This window comes from Eublepharis macularius, chromosome 1 (assembly GCF_028583425.1).
Source record: "Eublepharis macularius isolate TG4126 chromosome 1, MPM_Emac_v1.0, whole genome shotgun sequence".
NCBI lineage: Eukaryota > Metazoa > Chordata > Lepidosauria > Squamata > Eublepharidae > Eublepharis > Eublepharis macularius.
This window is the reverse complement of record NC_072790.1, coordinates 72,815,058-72,838,404: the sequence shown is the minus strand read 5'-3', so window position 1 is coordinate 72,838,404 and position 23,347 is coordinate 72,815,058. Positions and strand designations below refer to the sequence as shown.

The window sequence follows — 23,347 nt, the reverse complement described above, 5'->3', positions numbered from 1 at the left end:
CTATTCAGAGATTTGCAGATCAATAGGATCAAATCATAAATATTTTACTGAAGCATTAACATTTCAATAATGCCTTTATTAGAGCTGACATTGGAAAGTACTTGACTTCAAGAAGTTATAATACAGTTTCTGGCATAGGATCATAAATACAACAGACAGGATTATACATTTGCCCAAATGGTCTGTCTTTGTCTAGTGCATGCCAGCATTTCGACTATTTCATTTTTATACAAATGTCCAAAAGTCGCACCTAACTGGTTTTTATGCCTTTCAGAAACACAGAAAATGTTGGCAATGCTGCAATTTACCAACTCATTGTGATACTTCTAGAGGGGTTGCCATGTTAGCCTACTGTAGCGAAAAAAACAGAACTCTGACTCATGAAAGCTCATGCTGAAATAAATGTTGTTAATCCTTAAGGTGCCACCGGACTTCTGTTTCATTTTGACAGACTTGATGTTGGTACCAAGATCAGGATATATTTTCTGTAAATGAGCTAAAACATTTTTTAATTTCCAAGAATGTAGCCCCATCTTATGGCCTGGTTTTCATAGGTTTAGGAGTTATCTGCCATTGATATTTTAACTGATGTGAAACTGAGTCAAGGAGCAAACAAGTAACTTGTGGTGCAAATATTTTATTAAACAATCTTGCTTTCTATAGTCCAACATCAGATTTGTTAACCAAACTCACAGTGCAACCCTATGCAGCGTTACTCTAACCTCACTGAAATCAAGGCTTAGAATGGAGAAACTGTGCATAGGATTGCACTGTAACTGGCTTAACTGAAAGTTATAGCAAGACTAAAACAGGAGTCCAGAGTTAGGATGTGCACTTTGGTATTTCTGGTTTAAAAATATAAAAATATATGCTGAAGCCAGCGCCAGGGGGGTTGAAACAGACAGCCCCCTTCTCCTGCTGCTCACGGCGGCAGAAGAATGGGGCTGTCACTATCACACACCTAAACCCAGCTTCAGCCCATCGGCTGAAGCCAGTGCAGAGTGTGTGAAGCTGACAGCCCCATCGGCAGGAGAACAGGGCTGTCAGCTTCACTCACCCCACGCTGGCTTCAGCCCATGGGCTGATCCTGGCGAGTGGTCTGTGAAACTGAAAGCCCCATTCTCCAGCCACCTGGGTGAAAATGACAGCCCCTGTTCTGGAGAATGGGGGCTGTCATTTTGACAGACCCTGTACCAGCTTCAGCCCATGGGCTGAAGCCAGTGCGGGGTGAATGAAGCTGTCAGCCCCCGTTCTCCTGCCACCCAGGGCGGAAGTACAATGGGAGCTGTCAGTTTCACAGACCCTGCGCCGGCTTCAGTGGGAGCTGACAGCTTCACTCACCCCACACGGGGTCTGTCAAACTGACAGCCCCTTTCTCCTGCCGTCCCAGCCTGTCTGGCTTTACAAATTGCTGACAACTTGCACGAACCGCATTTTAAAAAGTTGTGGAGTTCGTGGAAAACACAGTCCCACAAACTGCATTTTCATGAACCACAAATCAGCCTGGTTCGTGCATTTTTTGCTTCATATTGTGATTCATGCCCACCTCTACTCAAATCCTGCTATTCTACTGCAGACCAACACAGCTACCTACCTGAAACTATCAGCTATACTGGTATTCCAATCTAGAGGTGTACATAATGGAAAAAATGAGCCAAAATACACAGAGAAATAACTGGTTCAGCTCATGAAAGTGGTTTCTGGAATGTTGAATGAAATCTGGAAAACTAAATTGTAATGAGTCCTTCTTACCAAAAGGTTTGTATGTTTTGTTTTGTACCTTCCAGCAGCAGGCAGGCACTGGTCTCACTTCACAGAGCAGCATCTTGTTTTCCTGAACAGCTCACCAATCAGATTCCAAGGGGAGAAAGACTTTACATTATTAATTAACTCTGCTAGCAGGAAGGGGGAATGAAACTAATGCATATGACTGCATCTCCCCCCACTGCTGTCCAGAAAATGGCATTTTTCCCTCTCTGCCAATCAGGTCCTCGCAAGAGGAGACGTCTCCCCTCCTATCAGCTTTGGAAATCTTTGGAAGTGATACTTCAATCACAGGCTTCAAAAGACACTTCCCTGAGATTAAGCACTATTGAATAACATGGGACTTACATCTGAGTTGATCTGTTTAGGATTGCTTCCATAGTATTTCAAGGCTCTCTCTTTTTCTGAATCACCCTTTCAAAAACAATCCTGCCTGCCCCCACAGCAAAAGGAAAACTTATGGGGAAAACATAGATCTGTTTGAGTGGGTGGGTGGGATTCAGACAGTCATTCTGCCTGCACTTGGGCAATGGAGAAGATTGGCAGTGAAAATGACCCATTTTGCAGTGGAATGCCGAGCATCAATAGGAAGGATTTATATTCACCCTGAATTTTGGGAACAAAATTACAAAGAACAAGGAAATATAGCAGCAAAAAGCAAGATCAGAATGCAAAAGTAATAAGTTACTGCTTGGGAGTGCAACACTGCCTCACATCCCAACCTTCCTCTTCACATCCCTCACCTTCTATAGGTCCATTGTTCTCCGTTTGTGTTATTGTGCTTAAGGAAAAACTCAGCGAATCAATGGTTTAGACTAGGAGGGAGACTAGTGGTTGATGCAGTTTTTGGTTAAGTGTGAAAACAACTGCCCCACAGTCTCCTTTCCCCACCCCTCCCCCTTGAAAAGAACACTGTGCATTTGCACGTGTGGCCAAGATATGCACAACGGGCTGAAACTCATGAAAACAGAAAAAAAACCCAAATGGATCAGTTCTGAGCTGCCATCTGTCCACCTGGAACAAACCAGTAACAGAATGTAATTGTTCCAGGACCCCTAGAACCAAAACTGAAACAGAAATTTTCTTGGTGCATACCACTATTCCAATCCTGATTATTCCCAGAAATATTTGACATTTTAAAGGTCTCAGCAACATGTTTATTTTGCTATGGAAAGCTTCCTGGGCAAAAAAGGGAAGGGGGAAGTAGGCAGCTCTCATAGGTTCTCATAGGTGAATGGCATCTCGTTAGGCGGAGCTCAACTGTCTGTCCCATCGTGACAATTCTCTCATAGCCCACAGAAACACTGGCCTGACTACAGGCAGCTTCAGGACAAGATTTTTCAGAGAGTCTGCTTTTGGCTGTTCTGGTCTGTCTGTGCCTTACTTCTGCTGCCTGCTACAAGGTCACTTCTGCTGGGATTCTCTGGTTCTGGGATTCATTTGCTTTGTTGATTCTTTTTGCATTGGGAGGCTTTTGGTTAGTGGATACTGTTGTGTGTTTAGCTAAGTCTTCTTTGCCCCAGAGAAAGTGTTAGATTTCCCTCCCCCTATAAGAAACTATGGAAAGGAGCTGGTGGCATCTTATTCAGGGCCCCAAAGAATTGAATCCATTGACCCAGTGTACTTGAAACTTTGGGGATCTTTAGTGGACAGGCAGCAACTGCCCTACTGCAATTTTGGTGTTTGCTTGAACAGCTATTCCAGAACCCCAGAAAGATTTCCTCATGGAATAATGGACCCAATTAATTTCAGAATCCCCCCAAAACTGTTCCTGAATATCAAACCAGTATGGATGACCTAAATATAGAGGAGTAACGTTTAATCCCCCCCTTGCTCCAGCTGACTGGCAGGCCCATCAAGTCAGCTGGAGAAAGTGGAGGGGGGTTAAAGCACTCCCCGTGTTACTGGCAAGCAGTGCCAGGAAGACTTTAATGTTTAAATCCCCCTCTTGCTCCGCTGATGGGTGGGCCCGCCAGTCAGCTGAAGCAAGGGGAGGGGGTTAAAGTTCTCCCCGCATCACTGGCAAGCAGTTCCAGGAGGGCTTTAACATTTAAATCCCCCCTTGCTCCAGCTGACTGGCGGGTATGGACCCACGAATCATACGGAAACCGGTGCAGGTCCATGAAAAGTTCATGGTCCATGGTCTGTGAAACGCGACGGCCCACGGCCCAATGGTCCGTGGCTTTTTCCCACTCCGTGCCCACCAATAGTATTGAGGGATAGTTCTGAAGGGGTTTTTTGTTTGTTTCTGTTTTGCAACACATAGATGTGCTTTTCTTGGCCTCCAAGCATCTCATGGTATAGATGTATGTACTAAGCAAAAAAGTTTCCCCAGTGTTTGCGGTAAAAACAAGAATGTCAAAAAGTGCAATCAACACTACAACTGTTCATTGGAGGACCAAGATTTGATTGCAAGATCTGTCCTAATAAAATTTCACAATGATTTCTAATTAATACATGTGATCAACATGCAGCATTAGAGATATGCAGCTAAACACTAATATTGTTTAAGGTATCAGGGCAAATGTGGATTTTTTCTTATGGTAACTAGATAGAAGCATAGAATCATAGAGTTGGAAGGTACCTCTATCATCATCTAGTCTAAACCCCTGCACAATGCAGGAAATTCACAGTTACCTCCCCCCCCCCTCAATGACCCTTACTGCATGCTCAGACGATGGCAAAACACTGTCAGGATCCCTAGCCAAACTGACCTGGGAAAAATTACTACCTGACTCTAAGGTGGCAATTAGCCTTACCCTGGGCATGAAAGAAGGGGCCACGAGAACTAAGCACTGATGTAACCCTTCCTGCCCTTCCTCTCATTATCTGCCTAGGTTCACAGAATAAGCATTGCTGTCAGATGGTCATCTAGCCTCTGCTTAAAAACCTCCAAAGAAGGAGAGCCCACCACCTCCCAAGAAAGCCTATTCCACAGAGGGACTGCTCTAACTGTCAGGAAGTTTTTCCCTAATGCTGAAAACTTTTTTGATTTAATTTCAACCTGTTTGTTCTGGTCCGACCTTCTGGGGCAACAAAAAACAACTCTGCACCATCCTCTATACGACAGCCCTTCAAGTACTTGAAGATGGTTATCATCATATCACCTCTCAGTCATCTCCTCTCCAAGCTAAACATACTGAGCTCCTTCAGCCTTTCCTCATAGGACTTGGTCTGTTGTACAGTTGTACAACAGTTGTACTGTTGAACCCTGCAGTGGATAAAATGTAGCACAATACTTCAACTTCTGAAAAAACCCACCAAATCTTACCCTTAATTGAGTGAAAGTTAACTATAGATAGCTGAAATGTCTCATCATTTGATGGGTAGATTTTACTCTACTATCATTTTGTCCATTGAGGAAGTACTCTGTCCAAGAATTGGGAAGAGGAAAGAACAGGTGGTTTGGTGTGAGCAGAAAGAAATGTCCCCTCCCATGCACTAACTCAACATGTCCCCTCTAGTGGCAGACCTCAAGGTGTGCCTGAGGTCCAGGGAGATATATCTTGCTAAAAGATGTTTAAAAGGTGTTACTGCTCCCTACCAGGAAAGGCCAGTTTAGGGAGACTATAATAGAGTCATTATAGCTCTTGCATCCTCTTCTTACATGGGATTTCACAGGGTGTAAACTTCAATGTGATGAGTGTAGGAAATGCCAAACTACTTTTCATAAGAATACTGGATTTTTTATGGATACTATAAATAAGAGCAGAACTTTCTGTAATATATAGTACAATCCTAAACCGTGTTACACCATTCTAAGTCCACTGAAGTCAATGGACTTAGAAGAATGTTAGTACACTTTAGGATTGTACTGGTAAATACAGAATTCAAGGAGAAGTGCATCAAAGTCCATTGCTGTGGAAGAAACTTATAAAGTAAATAAAATTGAATTCTTTGCCTGATATACTGTTAGTAAGAGACTGGATTCACAAAAAATAGAGAGATGAATTCTGAAAATGAACAAAATGATGAAACAGAAGTGGCTGAGGGGGGAGGGGAAAGTTTAAAAACACAGTAGAAGCCAATAGCAAAACCTATATAAACTGGATGTTTCAGTAATGAATCGAAGAATGTTTTGTTGACCTGTTACAGAAAACTTACATTGTTTGATCGTAGGGAAACACGACCTCCACATCTAGCACAAAACTTTGTCCGGCAGTAGGAGCATAAATGGCCACAACCATCAGCAAACTTTGTTTTGTGACAGATTCCACACATTGGTGTGTCGTCCTTGTGCTCTCCTTGGTAACGGCGGGATTCTTCACCTATTTTTCTTACTTGCACTTTGTAACTTTCAAATTGTTGGTGCAATCTTCTGCAAGGAAAAGAAAACTGTTGATAACAAGAACACCAGGACAATACCATCTTTAAGTAGCATGTTGCTCTAAGATCATACTTTTATGTGCCTTCAGCAAATTATAAATACAAACCCTGAATGAGTTAATCTGACTTGTGGAACTGCAGCCCTGAAGCAACTTTCCTTGTCCTCAGTAAATGGCTGCTCCTAACTCTTTAAAGAACTGCAGGAAATTTCCCATCATCAGGTCTAGTTGCTTTCCTAACACAGAAATCTGACTTCCCAACAACAGTAGACCCAAAAATATTTCCTTGTTGTTCAGGGGATGGATCCATACTATCCATACTGCATTGCCTTGCATACCACAATGCATTTCATACTTACACATTCTAGCTCACATTTTAGTGAAGGCAACACAGTATGGAGAGCATCTGCACAAGGGTGCATATTTGAATACACAATATATGAAAACTGCAAAGGTGTCTGGTGCTCCATATATATGACACCACAAAAAGGGGAAGGGGTGCTCAACTAAAAGAGAAAAGGTAAACCAAACAGAAGCTGCAAACAACAGATTGAATCCCCAGGATACTGCCGACCACAAACAAGTATGTTGTTAGGAGGTTCCTAGAGATTTGGGGTGGAGACTGGGGAGGGACCTTAGCAGGGTATAATGTCATACAGTCCGCCCATCAAAGCTGCCAACTTCTAATTGGGAAGGATTAAGAAGAAATAACCAACATCAGCAGCACAATCATCTTGCAGCAGAATGTTCCTGCCCTCTTTTCTGAGTTATACAGTGGTATAAGATCAAAACTCTCTAAACCTATTCCCAAATAGAGATGGGCATGAATCCAATTATGACCCCAAAAATGCATGAACCAGGCCAGTTCGTGGTTTGCGAACCACGGTTCATGGAAGCTCCTTTCTACAAACTTCCACGAAGGGGTTACTGGTTTGGGTTCATTTGGGTCATATTGGGAAAGGGACAGTTCAAACTGTCATTTCCCCGAGGAAATGGCCATTTAAACTTTCCCCTGCAGCTTGCAAGTGGCAGGGCCCTTTAAACTATCAGCTGGCAGGGGGGATCCCCCCTTGCCGCCTGCCTGCTGATAGTTTAAAGGGACCTGCCGCTTGCAAGCAGCAGGGCCCTTTAAACGGTCCACAAACCCAAGCCCCAGCCCCCAGCCCCCCAGCAACCCCCAGCCCCAGCTCCTCACCCCCCAGCCCCAGCCGCACACTTACTTTGATGACTCCTGTGGCCTGCGGCCTCTTCTCCCTCCTCCTGCTAGGGGTGGCAAGACTGTTTTCGGCCTCCTCTGCCCCGGTTCAGGCCCGTAAAGGGACGGAGGAGGCCAAAAACAGCCTTGCTGCCCCTCAAAAGGCCGCCGTGCATCCCTCTGCAGGCCCACAGGGCGGCGGAGGAGGCCCGCAGAGGGACAGAACAGCAACCATTTGAGGGGCAGCAAGCCCGTTTTCAGCCTCCTCTGTCCCTTTGCGGGCCTGCAGGGTGGTGGAGGAGGCCAAAAATGGCCTCCCTGCCCCTCAAATGGCAGCCGGGGCTGCAGGGGAAGGTAAATATGGGGCTGGGGGCTGCGGGGATGGGGATGGGGATGGGGTTTGGGCAGTTTAAAGGGCCCTGCCATGGCAGGTCCCTTTAAACGATCAGCTGGCAGGCAGCAAAGGGGGATCCCGCCCGCCACCTGCCAGCTGATCGTTTAAAGGGACCTGCCACTTGCAAGGTAGGAAAGGGCCCTTTAAACTATTAAATGCCCTTTTCCCTGCCGCTGCTAAGCAGCCAGAAAGGGGTATTTAAACCCCACGAACCATGAACCACGAACTGGTTTGTAACTGACCCCAGTTCTGTGCCAGTTCGTGGTTCCTGGTTCGTAAAAATCCACGAACCTCATGGTTTGGGGGGTTTTTTTGGTTCGTGCCCATGTCTATTCCCAGGTCCTGATTGGTGTGTGCTTGGCTGGGGTGGGGTGGAGGATATACTTCAATCACAGACCCAAATCATTTGTACTTTAGGCTTTCAATGAAACAAGCACATTTAGATGACAATTACTGCCCCCAACTGAGTCCTCCTCATGTCTTAAAAAATCTGAAGTGCATTATTCTTGCCTAGCAGATTAATGATGGATAAGGTGACCAAGGTGGTTGCTGTGCTAGAGGACCTACCTGACAGAGACTGTTGGGGAAGGGGGATGAGATTGGGCAGCGAGAGAGGCTTCTGAGGTCAGTGCCCTCTGGATTTATGGCTGTTCACTCCCACATTCTCTGGTCCCTCCTTGTATTCATTTAAAACCCAGCAGCCCACAATCAGTAAAAAGGGGGAACATGAGTTTTGATTAACTAGTTAGTAGTGTGTAAGCTTTGGGCTTCCTATAGGGCTCTCATTTGAGACCCTATTATAGTAATATACTTAATTGTGAGGTAAGTATAACTCCCTTTTCACAGCTCTTTTGACTGGGCTGACAAAACACAATTGGCGATGAACACCAACCTTATTTATAGAAAATAAGATGTAAAACAAGCTAAAGGTTTTATGTGAAATACTTTAGTAAAGAATGTACAACTGGCTCTCAACTTCACTCCCCAGAGATTGTAAGTTTTCCCAATGGGAGTTAATACATTGAAATGGAGCCTCAGTTAACATACACAAACACCAAGGGGAGATCTGATTTCATTTTTCTCCAGGCAGGTTTTCACAGCATTCAAGGCTCAATGGAACTTATTTCCTCAACTGACAGGATTACTGTTCAGGTCCTAGGACACTTCTTTAACTCGCAGAACCCTGCGAAGAAAAAGTTTCCCATTGCCCTTTATAAACTGAGGCTGGCTCACCACTTCCCATCCAGTGGAGTTCCATGGAGTCTGTCTGGTGGACAATCTTATATACTAACAGCCAAGTGGCCTTGATCTGAGGATATTCAAATCTGGAAATTGGAACCATGAATGGACAAGACAGATCATGTCTTGATGGATAGGTCTTCCTACACACCTGAAAAATGGCCCTGGTTTGCAAAAAAATCTGAAATCTAATACACACAAACAGACATAAAAATATACATTAAAAAAAAACCAAAATGATGGAAAGAGCTTTCTCTAATTTTAACCAGATGCCTCACTGCCTGTTGCTAGGCAACCACAGCAGCTTAGCCAGTATTTCAGAACTGCTTTCTGTCAAGAAAAAGGCAGGGCCCTTTCCAGGGCTGTTTTGGCCTTTGAGGGAGGACTCATGGGGGTAGGGTTGCCAGTCCCCCACTGGGTGCAGAGGATCACCACCCTCCTCTGTGCTGGTGGGGGGAACGTGCCTCCCGGGGTGTGCTCCAGGGCCACACAGCACACTCCCGGGCCCAAATCAGCCTGAATCAGGCTGCTACAGAGTGCAGCAATGCTCCCGTACTCCATAGTGGCCTGATCCATCTCGAATCACCCCCGAATCAGGGCCGAATCATCCCGAATTGGGCCCGAATCGGCCAGGATCGGTTTACTTTGGAGTACAGAAGCATCCTGTGTTCCCCAGCAGCCTACTTGAGGATGATTTGGCCCTGATCGGGCCCAAATCAGCCCAGATCAGGCTCCTGTGGAGCAATGAAGTGCTCCCAGAGTGGACTGCGGCCTCCACAATGACATTACTTCCCAGACGCATGCGCCTAGTAGCTGCCGGGCCTCCCACCTCATGCCCGGGGGGGTGGGTAGGGGAACTTGGCAACCCTACGTGTGCTCCCATACTTTGCAAGGGGAAAATTCAGCCCATTTGGGGTCAAAATTGCCCCCATCAAAATATGAAAACATGCCTGCGGTCGGTGCAACAGCATCGCTGAAGGAAATGATGTCGTTGCTCCCTGCTGGGATTGCGCCCAGAGCATGCTTTCCTGGTTTGCCTGCTAGTGGTGGGCAATCGCCTGGGGGTTTACTACCTCCTGCCAATCACCTGTGGTCAGTGGGCATGGGAGCAAACCCCCAGGAGATTGCCCACCAATGGGGAAGCTTAGCTGCTGTTCAACAGCAGCCCCCCAAAAGCCAGTTTGTTGTAGTGGACAGAGTTTCAGAATAGGATTTGGGAGACATGGGTCTGAATCACTCTGCTGTGGAAGCTCACTGGGTGACTTTCATCCAGTCATACATTCTCAGCCTAACTTACCTCACAAGGTTGTTGTGAGGATAAAATGGAAGAGAGGAGGAGGATGTAAGCTACTTTGGGGCCCCATTGTGGAGAAAGGCAGTATATACATGTAGTAAATAAAGAAGTATTGATGAAGATGGGCATGGTTAGAAGTGGTGCATTCCTATCAGAGCGGAGCCTGTCCCAGCTGTGAGCCACTTCGAAAGCCAGTGGCTAAACACCTTCAGGGCCCTGGGAGAAGGCCTCACTTCTTTCTGGTGCAGCTGCTGCAGTAGTAAGCCCTGCCAGGACTAGCCTCCACTGTGATGAGCTTCGCCAGCTCTGGCCATCACCCCAGACTTCCATGTTACTCTGTCCCTCTCTCCCACCCTTCCTCCCTTCCCTGTCTCTTAGCGGTTGCCTCTCTTATGGGCTTGGTGGGTCTCGCCACACTGTGGCAGCAGATGGGCCTGGCTTGGCTTGCTACACCATTGTGGAGAGCAGGCCTGGCTGGGCTCGCATGTGAAGCAACTACTAAGTAACAGGAAAGGATGAGTGCATGGGAGGGGAAAGAATAATAGGGAAGGGAGGGGAGGGAAGAGTAATAACAAAAGGAAAGAGATAACTGTCTTCACAACCTGCAACGTTTTGTTGCGTGTCCCCACTTGTAAATTATAATAATGAAAGATGGTGGCACATAATGAGATTTATGTCCTATTTGTTGCTACTGGGAAATATTCCGATATCAATTTTAAAAAGATAAGAGTTCTCACAAATCTTTGAAAACATCCACCCAGTATGTTTAAGCCATCAAAATTGTAGTTAAATGTAAGTCAGAGAACCTGGACTAAAATTCTTGACTGGCTACAGCCAATTGTCATATTGAATTAATTCACCAATTTCATTTTAGAATAAGCTAAGCATGTTGCCATAGCATTAATTTTACTCTAGAAATAAACTCCCACAGAGGGTTGGATCCAAATTAATATAGAAAAGACTGTAGCTGCCTTCTCCGCATAGTTGTGAAATCATCAGGAACATAGTGGGATGAGATTGTGGGGGACTACAGTGAAAAGGAGGAATCAGCAATCTTTACACACACACACACACACACACACACACACACACACACACACTTGTGCAAACTCTTCAGCAAATGGAGCAGGAGCTTACAAAAACAGAGGAGATTATTTCAATCGATTCCCCCTTCAGTCCCCACATTGCATCCATCATTGTTCCTGCAGGTCCCCAGACATTTAGGAGCAGAAGCTGGAGAAAGAAAGGGGAGGTAGCTTAAGATGTCTTCTGTGAATTCCATAATTTACAATGGGTTGGATAAGGACAAACATTTCAGTGGGTGCAAAGACCTGGGGAACATGATTCTCTTGCCTACCCTCTCCCACAGCAGTCTGAGATGGCTCCCACAAAATTCTGTTCCTGAAGATCCCTTCTCCCTCAGGATTTTGAGGGTCATTTCAGGCTAGTATGGAAGAGGGGAGGAAGGAAATCCATACTTTGTGGGCAAAACTCTTTGTGCTAGTAGACAGGTATACTCTAGATTCAAGCCAGTGACTCATTCTAAGCTTGTTTTGAAGCAAGTAGTGGACTGACTCAGAAGTAAGAGTCTCTCTACACAAGACTGTGTTCTTCATGTGTCAGGAGATGCAATGTTAGCCAGGAAGCATAGTGACAGAGCCAGCGGAGATCGCTGCAGAGGGGACAGATTCTCTCATAGCCCTCTGCTGCCTCTGATGTGCCAGACTGTCTCTCCTTCCGGAGCTTTTGTCCTGCCAAGGCTTAGTTAATTCAAAGTTTTAAGCAGAGAAAGTAGCAGAGCAAAGGCTCTGAAAGGGGAGACATTCCAGTATGCCAGAGGTGGCGCAGGGCTGTGAGAGAATCCGTCCCCTCTCTGCTGACTCTGCCATTTAAAACTACACTTCCCAGCGAACACTGCGTCTCCTGGCACTTGACAAACACGCGCCCAGGTGTCTCGTGTAGAGAGACTCTAAGACACAGTGCTCTACTAAGCAAGTCTTCTCAGAATCCTGCTCAGGTCTATTCGATGGGGCTTAATTCTCAGAAAGTATTCTTAGGGTTGGCAGTCACTTGGGACCTGGCTCAAGGATGATAACTGCTTCCATTTTCTCCTGCTGTTCCCTAATTTACTGTTTGTTCTTAATTATATTCTTTAAGAAGGTAAGACATGGTTCTAAGACTGGAAGGCACATGCTGTTGGAGATACCAGAGAGTAAAGAAAAATAAAGAAAACCATTAAAAATGAGTTGGTGGCTGATAGTATATTCAGCTCTTTTACAATCTCAGTGAAATGCTCAGCATCTATCATCAGGTGTGATCTGAACCAGAACCCTTTCACTCCTTCCTAAAAATAGGAAGTGAAGGTGCCCTTCCACAGAAAATGCTCCAGTACTGACAGGAACAGTCGCCCTGTGTTTATAGATATAGATATACAGACTACATAATGCATTCCATAATGATGATTAAGAAGAGTTTTTAAAAGGAACTTTTGAGACAGTAATACTATTGTCTGAGGAGCCGTGTAGCCTCCATACTGCTTTTGAAATGTGTATTTTCAGGCTGAGAATTCATTAAAAAGAAAAAGTGGAAGATTGTATTGCATTTCTTAAATGAAAAAGCCAACCAATCCTGTGAATATGAAGTATTAACAGATTCCGTTATTAAAGGTCAAGTTTGAGGATGCAATTTTTAAAAAAATACACGAGTGTTAATTAAGAAAAGTGATATGACACTGGAAAAGGCAATCAACATATGCCAAGCAGCAGAACTGGCAGATATATATGTGCATATTCTGGAGAATAACACAACTGTAGGCAACTGTGAATACCATTAAGAAAATGGCAAGAGAGAGGCAGTTTGGATACAAAGCCAAAAAAGACAAACAATGAACAAAAAACGGCAGATAACTGGCTACCACGATGAGTGGTCAATATTAGGCATATTTTGAACTTTGACACCAAAACAAAAGGAACATTGCTGGAATTGCCCCAATCGCTCACAAGGTGAGCCTCAATGATCTGTGTAGCTGCTTTTGCCCAGCCAGCAGACTGTCTTCTTGACCGACACATATCACCCAAAGTCACAGATACGTCATTAGAATTTAAAGCACAAAATTGCTTAAAGTTCACCCCCCTCTGCGCCTACTCAGCCAGATGCATCTTTTCAATGACTGACAGCAATTGCACTGATTGCCCTTTTTCGTGCCAGTTTTGTCAATGGCATCTTTTTGAGAAGTGACCACAGGAATGGATTGCAATATTAACTGGGTTCATGGACAAGCACCAAAATTACACAGACACACTTAAGTAGTAAGTCTCATAACAAAGCCTGTTGAGAGAAAAATACAACAGGCTGTAGAAAGGGGAGGGACGGCAGGTGGGCATTGCTTCCTCCTCCGTGACTGATCCTAGCCGGGTGAGGGCAGGGGCAGGCATTTCATCCTGCTCCGTGCCTTATCCCATCCGGGTGAAGGTGGGGATGGGCACTGCCACCTTCTCCGCTCCTGATACTGGCCAGGTGAAGAGGTGTTGGAGATTGCCTCCTGCTCCGTGCCTGATCTTGGCTGAGTGGAGATGGGGTGCAGGCACTGCCATCTGCTCCACTCCTGATCACAGTTAGGTGAAGGAGGTGGGCATTGTTGCCTACTCTGCGTCTGATCCCGGCTGTGTGAAGGGGGGTGGGCATTGCGACCAGCTCTGCACCTGATTCCAGCAAGTTGAGGGGGAAACAGGTGTTGCCATCTGCTCCACTTCTGATCCCAGTTGGGAGAAGTCAGGAGGCAGGCATTGCCACCTGCTCTGCTACTGATCCCAGCTGGGTGAAGGGGGGGCAGGCATTGCCACCTGCTCTGCAACTGATCCCAGCTGGGTGAAGGGGGGCAGGCATTGCCACCTGCTCTGCTACTGATCCCAGCTGGGTGAAGTCAGGAGGCAGGCATTGCCACCTGCTCTGCTACTGATCCCAGCGGGGGGGGGGCAGGCATTGCCACCTGCTCTGCTCCTGATCCCAGCTGGGTGAAGGCAGGGGGCGGTCATTTCCACATGTTCTACTACTGATTTCAAATGGATGAAGGTGGGGGCAAGCATTTCTGCGTGCTCCGTGACTGATCCCAGTCTGGGTTTCCCCCGGTGGCACACTCTCTGGAGGGATGGGCTGCCTTGTCTGGACTTCTCACCATGGCAGCGCCCTCTGGAGGTGCACCAGGGTAGGAGATGAATTGTCAGGATACAGTTTGCCTTATATATATATAGTATACAGGGCTTTTTTCTGGGGAAAGAGGTAGGAGAACTCTCACCCGGGGCAACTCCTGGGAGGAGGTGGTGCACCTGTCAACATAAGCGCGTATGGCATGCGCACTCTCCTGGGACTGCATGAGGATGTCACTTCCAGGAAGTGATGTTATCACACAGGCGTGCCCCCCCCTGGAGTGCTTCTGTGCTCGGGGGGGGGTCTAATTCATCCCAGAACAGGCCGCTCCACCAAGGCGGAGCACTCCACCACCCAGCAGGGGCTGGATCTGAGCCATTTCAGGCCCAAATTGGGCCAAAATGGGCCCAAAACAGCCCAGATCAGCCTGTAACAGGCTGTTGCCACAAGGGAGAGCACTCCCCCGCAGGGAAGCAGCCTGAACCTGGTCGTTTAGGGCAAGATCCAGGCAGTTCTGGGCCCAAATTTGGCCAAAACTGACCAGAAAAGGCCCAGATCAGCCTGGAGCAGGCTGCTGCCACATAGGAGAGCACTCCCCTGCCGGGTTGTGGCCCAATCCTGGCCATTTTGGGCTTGAATTGGGCCCCAAATGGCCAAAAGGGACCCAAAATTGCCAGGACTGGGCAGTTGCTCAGTGGGGGAATGTTCCCCCACTTGGCAGAAGTCCAATCCTGGCCGCTTCAGGCCCGATTCTGGCCTTCAGATACATCCAATTGGCTCCTGCACATGACTGGCAAGGACGACATGAGCCAAACCAACAAATATGCAAGCATCCAGTGGACACTTTGATCAGGTGACAAACAGCTGCTAGTGGTCCCTGGCCCCAGGGAGGCCCGCTTAGCCTCGACCAGGGCCAGGGCCTTTTCAGTCCTGGCTCCAACCTGGTGGCTCTGTCCAATGAGACCAGGGCCCGGCAGGATTTGTTACCCTTCCGCCGGGCCTGTAAGAAAGAGCTGTTCCACCAGGCGTATGGTGGAGGCTGAGCTGGGCCCCTACCGGCCAAATAGAGATGAACACCCTCCCTGCTAGAGGCACCCACCACCGACCTTTCTTTTAATCAACTACGCAAGAAATCTTAATATGGTGGATTGGTGGCGGACTGAAATTGATAAACTCATTACTCCTGCGCTGCCTTCCTTGTACTTTTAAATACTATTGTACTGTTTTTATATTGTTGTTTAATTTTAAAAAATTTAAATCATTGTTATTAATGTGCTGTTTTATAGAATGTAATCTGCCCTGAGCCTGCCAGTTCGGGGAGGGCGGAAAAGAAATTGAAGGTAAATAAATAAAAGCATTTGTCAGTATTTGGAAAAATCTGTAGAAAGTTCAGCAGACTTAACCATTATGCCAAAAAGTACTGAGAAAATAGAAAAGATCATATGCTGATGAACCATTTTAGCAAATGAACCATTTTTAATCATCATAAGGGAGGTATTCAAAAACAAACAAAAATGGATAGCCAACCTCTAATGGCACAAAACAGATATACCTACTCAAGAGCGCAGGCAAACATATTAATAGAAAAACAAAAATGTAAGAAAAAAGTAAATTATAAAAAGTAAAATATGTCTTTGAAATATTTGAATGTAAGACTCATGTCTGTTTGTGGATTATATGTACACTGACTCTTACATAATTAGAAAAATACTCTTGTAAGATTTAGAATTGAAATCCTATCAGTGAGTCTTGGGCCCCAACAATTGAGAAGAATCTGGTCCGGTGAAGAAAATATTCACTCAAGACAGCTAGTGAGAGAAGAGATAAGGAAATACCAACACTCTGGTAGAAAACCTATAAGAATGTATTTACAGATCAAGAATGACTCCTTATAATGTATAAAATAAACCTTAATGAAGATGTGATGACATATTACATGTTGTATTTTCTATAAGCCTTAAGAACAAGGCCACAGAAGAACCTGTGAAAATATGACAGCAGAAATCATAATTAAATGAACAGAAGAACTAATTGAATGGGTAAAAGGCAGAGGAGAGAACAAAAATGGAAAACAGTGTCTGGATCCTTAAGAGGTGAACTGAGAGGAAGACAGGGAAATAATTAAGTATGAAATAAAATACTGTCCCTTAGAATATCACACCAGCTATATCACACTGAATACAAATCACTGAACAAGGCTTAGAAACTGATGCCACAGTACCATCCATTGGCAAATTAAGATACCTGTCCCTTGAGAAAGGATAATACTTGGTAACAGAAATCCTAGAACATAGCAGCACAATGTTTATACACACAATAGCTTTTTCTTAATCACAGCCAACCTGTGAATGTTTCAGAAAAGTTTTCGAGCACCTCAATAACTATTTCTAATTTTCCCCATCATGCATGTTTAAATAGAGGTAGAACTGATGGTGTGTGATCAAATTCAAAATCAAAAAGAGTCCAGTAGCACCTTTAAGACTAACCAACTTTATTGTAGCATAAGCTTTCGAGAATCACAGTTCTCTTCGTCAGATGCAGGGTGTGACAAAGAACTGTGATTCTCGAAAGCTTATGCTACAATAAAGTTGGTTAGTCTTAAAGGTGCTACTGGACTCTGTTTTTGCTACTACAGACTAACACGGCTAACTCCTCTGCATCTATGATCAAATTCAGAGGCAAACAGGGTTGCCAGCTCCAAGTTGGGAAATTCCTGGAGATCTGGGGAGGGAAACCTGGAGAAACATGGAGAAAATGGGGGCTGGGGAGGGAAAGGACCTTGGCATGGCATAATTCCATAGAGTCCACCCCCAGAAGTAGCCATTTTCTCCAGGTGACCTGATCTCTGTGGCCTGGAGACCAGTCGTAATTCCGGGGATCTCCAGCCACTACCTGGAGGCTGGCAACCCTAGAGGGAAATGATATTTTTCAGTAAATCATTGTGCTCAGGGTCTATCACAAACCACTGAGTGTCCAGTTTGGCCCTCCATCTTATAGTTTTAGCATTCCTTTCCCCCGAGTTGCCGAGCTGATTCTTCAGAAGGTTCACAAAAAGGATAAGAAGGGAATGGCTTCTCGTATTGCTTCTCCCAAGTATTTGGAAGGTACACTGCCTCTGACAACAGCGAGTTGCTTTAGCTAGTAGCCATGATAATGTGCAAATTAATTTGAATCAACATTTTGAATACACGTTCACATACCACCTCTCTTCATTTCTTTCTTTCTTTTTTGGCCAAATATGCCAGGATGTGGGATCCAAAATAGAACAAGTCTCAACTAGGACTAAAAATAACAACCATGAAAAAAGATGCAGGAATTAGCATAAAGGAAAGTTTATTAATTTCTGGTTTCCTCTGATGATACATATTGTACTGTACAAAATGTTAATAAAGAACTTGGCACTAGCACCAAGGTTTCTTTCTTTCTTTCTTTCGCTAAACCACATAAACAACATTTGCAGTGTCAGATTAGACAAAAGAAAAGTGAGTTGAATTAGGGGAAATACTTAAAAACCAATGGACTCATTATTACTGAGTTTTACCTGTGCCATAGAGCTACTGCCTTTGGAATGCTTTAAAAGGTATTACGATGTATCTTTTCCCCCAATAAATAAACAGATATATGCAAATAAAATATTTAACTATAAAGATGACTGACACAACCCAATCCTCTGCATGCTTTCACAGAAGTAAGCCTCATTTCATTCAATGGGTCTTCTTCCTAGCTGGAAATGTGCATGTATGCTGCTTACCTCATGTCATTAGCTGAAGGATTCTATCCGCCCTCCCTTCACCCCCATATTTAGAGAACAGGAAGCTTCTTCTAGGTGTTGAGTATCATGAAGAAGAGAACATGCCAAGAGTTCATAATGAACAGGTAACCTTATTGTAACCACAACAGCATACCAAGTCGAAACTTTGAACTGGGACCTAGTAAAAGCCAAGTTCAAATGGAAGTTGAAATTAAACTTGCTGAGAGCCATAATTTCAGTACTTTCTAGTATGGCAAGCCAGGAAAACCACACATTACCTTGTAGTAGTATACAGATAATCCGTATGCATGCTGAGGTGAACTTTATTGTTCCTGTGACAGGCTACAGCCTGGAAATGGTTTGTGGACGATCCTTCACTAGAGAAGGGAACTAAACCTCAGCCTGTTCTTCAAGGAATAACCACTTTCACCAGTTCTTCAAAGCAGAAAGTTAAAGGACACATGGAGGATAATAGCAACCCCTCCTGTGGTTGCTGTGGGGTTTGTGCAGGATCATATACCCAGGTGGAGTTCGTTGGGACAGACACACCACAACATTTTCCCCTAACCATGTCTCTGTTACGCAACCTATATCAACATCCTTTTCCCGCAACATTCCAGTGAGGCATGCAGTTTTGATGCAAACATCTGGAATTACATAGTATTAAGGTAGCAATGGAAGAGGTGGTGGCCCTTGCGTCGTCATCTCTAACGATGCTAGAGAGGTTAAATAAAAAACCAACAAATTTGCCTGGTATTGGCCACCTTTTATAAATTCCACTCCCATATCAACCAGCTCCTATCTGCACTGGAATAATACACAGACCAAATATAAATGACTGCGGAGAGAAAGTTCAGAAATGCACCCAGAAAAGCTCAATATTAAAAGCTGTATGTTGATATAAGCATTGTCCTACAGGTGATTTTTCATGCCAGCTGCCCCTGGTGATTAGGCTAAGTCACTGGTGGGCCTCTTTTCGAGCATCCTCCACTTGGAACAGGTGATGTCTGCGCCCCAGCCGTCCTTCAGCCAGCTCATGCAGACATGAGTATACCCTGGACTGGAATTCCCACCCTCCATTCAGAGGCAGGAACAAGTTTTCTACATCCTGTCTTTCTAGTGGGAGTCACCCTTTCTTTCAGTTTTGGCAACTCCAAAAGCAGTTATAGCTTCATAATTATGAATACAACACTGTAGAATTGAATAATAAGGGGAAAGGTGAGTAACAACATGATAAGGGGAAACAACAGGACAGAAAGTGAATTTGTCAGGCAGAAGAGAGTGAAAAGACAATGACTTTGAGAGGAACAAGATGTCCTCCTTTCCTCAGAGGAGGAGGACCCTTCATGGGTCCATTCTCCCTCTGAGGCAGAGGTCATCTTGATGGGACCTCCCAGAGCAGTGTTCCTATTTTCTGGGTGTGTCATTGTCATCTGGTCGTGAGATATGTTGTAATACCCTTCTGCCAAATACTGCATCAGCTGAGTAGTAAGTGTTCAGCTTATAGTGTTTAACAAAGGTAGCTATGGACAACCAAGTCGCTGCCGTGCAAACATGCTGTAACATGTTTGGCAAATGCTGTGCTGGCTGCAACACTTTGTATTGAGTGAGTAGTAATCCTAATGGGTATGTCTAGTTTTTGAATTTTGTGTGCTTCAATGATACATGCCTTGATGTTACTGTATTGGCTATCACCCACAAAGCTTTCCACAGTCTTGACCCATTGTATCTATGGGACCATCTCTCTCCCTATATTCCACCACAGCAACATCACTCATCTGAACAGGGCCTTCTGCAGGTACCATCCTTCACATGGGCAAAATCAACAGCTGCCTGTACACAGGCATTTTCTGTGGTGGCCTCCACTTTATGGAATGGCCTGCCTAAGAAGGTTAGGAAAGCTCCCACTCTCCTGGCCTTCCGTAGATGATGCAAAACAGGATTGTTCAAAAGGGATTTTTGCTCAAATGGAAGGGCTGTACTGTAAGAAAGTGGGCTCAACAGATCCATCAGTAAAGGAATAGGGAACCCATCAGAAAAGAGATGAGGGACCAAAGTCTTCATTACTATTTCTGTAAACAATGAGGGACTATAGAGTTCACTACTATTGCTAGAAACGGTAAGGGACCACAGACTTCAGCATTATTGCTATAAGTATGATCTTGCTTGGTAGTTGCTATGTTGTTTAATATATCAGTCATGGAATTTGTCCATGCTCTGTTTCAACACTGTTAAATCTTTAAACCTTTCTTTTCATTCTTTCTTTCTCTTTAAATCTTGCAAATTGCATGTATATTGAAATGTCATGATATTGATTGTACTGACTCATATCAAGAAATTTGCCTTCTCAGTGAGAAAGGTAGACTATAAATGACATATGTAAAATAAATAAATAAACTAACTAAAATTAGGCTATTTATTCAATGGTGCTAACATATATCATTCGTATCTTCCATAGATCCAGAGGAGTTAGCCATGTTATTCTGTAGTTGCAAAATAGTAAAAAGTCCAGTAGCACCTTTAAGATTAACCAACTTTATTGAGGCATAAAATTTTGAGAACTACAGTTCTCTTCATCTGATGCATCTGATGAAGAGAGCTGTGGTTCTTGAAAGCTTATGCCTCAATAAAGTTAGTTAGTCTTTAAGATGCTACTGGACTTACTATTTTGCATTTGTATCTTGAAATTACAAATCTTGTCCAGCAGATGGCACCAAAGATCACACTTTTATATTTTTTTAAACAGTACTTTTTAAAAAAACAAGGATAAATCTTGCATTTTGCTATAACAGTAGCATTACCCTATGATCTTGTAAAATATACACTGGCAAAAATGTGCAAGTAGTGTTGCGCCATGCCGCAAGGAGACCACTGGCCAATGTATGTGTCTGCAGAGTATCAACTGTGCATGCCACTCATCTCAAACTGGGCTGAAAAGAAGAATCGTAACTTCTGCTTATGGTGGATATTTGGCTGATTGGTTCATATTACCATGCTTGGCTTTTGATAAGGAAAATACTGGGCCATAAGAACACCTAGTACTTTCCACTGAAAGGGGATTAGATATGTCAAGGGCCAGAGGAAAAACTCCCAACATTTGGAGGGAGGATTCCACCAAGGAAAATTTGTCATCAGAAATTTGTGAGATCACTAAATAAAACTCCTATCAAACGTTTTCTGTTTGAGAATACTTTTAAAGAGATTTTATTCACTTAAAAATGTAGCATGAAGATTATTATGTGTAGCAATTTACATTGGACATACACAACAGCTTTTCTAGGATAAAATTACTGCTTAAATGTAATTAATTTTGTCTACGATTAATATGCTGTGTTTGGTGATAATGCTTCATTAAAGAGTTTGACATTTTCTATTTTATAAAATTTAAGTTGATATTCTATTATTGTAATTGTATGAGACTTTTCCTGTTCAAATAATACACTTCCTTTTATTTACCATAAAACCTCATTTTCTATTTTCAACTTTTATTTTTTCCTAGCTCTCGAAGTCTCTCTACACAAGACATCTTACACAGGGACACTCAAGTGAAAGATCTTACACTTGTTCTCTCGCTGTGGATATACACGCACTGCTAGGGGGACAGAGTACACCACATAGAGAGTAAGTCTCTTGAGCATTCCCGTGTAAGATGTCTCTCAGATGGCAAGAAAAAAGGCAAGTATGCTAAGGAAGCACAGGTTGCCATATAGTACTTTGCAGCTGTCTCTTATGTAGAGGATATATTCACAATTTTGCCAGTAGAAAACTTTCCAAATACCATAAATATGCCCAGTAGCAAAATTTTATATGCTACATGATAAATGATCATAGATCCAGAGGAGTTAGCCGTGTTAGTCAGTAGTTGCAAAACAGTGAAGAGTCCAGTAGCACCTTTAAGACTAACCAACTTTATTGTAGCATAAGCTTTTGAGAACCACAGATCTCTTTGTTAGATACAAATGTGAATTCATCTGATGAAGAGAGCTGTGGTTCTTGAAAGCTTATGCCGTAATACAGTTGTTTAGTCTTTAAGGTGCCACTGGACGCTTTACTATGATAAATGATGTTTCATTGTTTATTATAATAAGCAATAAAATAAGTATTGGTTTGACAGGAAGGTAGCAGTGTTGTCCTCACCAGTTACATCCTTCTAACTGTGCAATCCTAGGTAGAGTTACTTCAATCTAAACCCATTTAAATCATTTGGTTTAGACCGGAGTAAGTCTCTTGGGACTGTATTGTAATCCCATTGACTTCCATTAATTTAGAAGGGTGAACTGTAAGTCTTGCATATATTTAATCCCCGCCATGTCCACCCCCCACAATCTTCCCTCAAAATAGTTTTTTCTCCACGGCTTCAAACATTCCGGAAATTCTACCTCTCTAGAAGGCACATCCTAATATGGTTAATTTCTAATTTTATGTCAAACAAATTGAAATCTATTTTATTATATAAATCCAGGCCTTACATAAGAGATACCCTTTTTACATAAGAGAGGTACAATTACCATCCCTTTTGATGGCAAAATATTTTCAGCCATTCATCTAACTAACATATTAGCAGTGGGTGGGGAAGAAATTCTATGATGTCTTGTATATTTCACTATAACAGGTTACTGAGACCCTTCCAAGTTTGACCTTTCTATATACCAACTCCAACTCTTGCCTTAAAGAAATAGGGATATCTACATGTTTCACTGCATACTAACCCTGGGACCATCCCCACTTCTGTAGAAAGAGTTTGGAACCCTGCCAGCATGAACTCTTGTTGGAAAATTAATTAAAGCATTTTCACAGGCTCCCTGATCCTAAACATATTTGTTCAGAAGTCAGTCTCATTGATTTCGAACACAACCAGAACAACTGATACGATGTTGGATTTTAGCAATGAAACCAAACAGATCTCCTGTGCAAGTCACTTATCTCACAGGATAAACAATAAGCATAATAAAGTACTCCAAAAGGAGTGATCTAAATAAATAAAAGCATCCTCCCAAATGTGCATAGCAATTGCTTGGACTGTCATTGTCCTGATTCTGGCACAGAGGTGTGAAGGAAGCATCCATGATGTGTTGCCCTACTGGCGACTGCCCCCCTGCTATGGCAAAGCAGCACATTAGAAAAGGCACTGTGAGACTTCCCTGCTAGTCCCATTGTCCGGGAATCCTACACAACTCTGCAGAAGCCTCACCTAAGGGCCACTTCCTACGTTAAAAGTCACTATTTGCATTTTTTAAAA

The 23,347-nt window shown here is 43.9% G+C and overlaps 1 protein-coding gene across 3 annotated transcripts in view; it reads right to left on the bottom strand.

Moving 5' to 3' along the window:
- The window catches only part of RIMS1 (regulating synaptic membrane exocytosis 1), a 432,846-nt gene that overhangs the window by 290,875 nt on the left and 118,624 nt on the right, over positions 1–23,347 (bottom strand). For all 3 annotated transcript variants that reach the window (XM_054998089.1, XM_054998175.1, XM_054998012.1), the window contains exon 2: positions 5,869–6,082. In XM_054998089.1, coding sequence (XP_054854064.1) covers positions 5,869–6,082 — 214 coding nt within the window. The remainder of the gene's footprint in view (positions 1–5,868; positions 6,083–23,347) is intronic.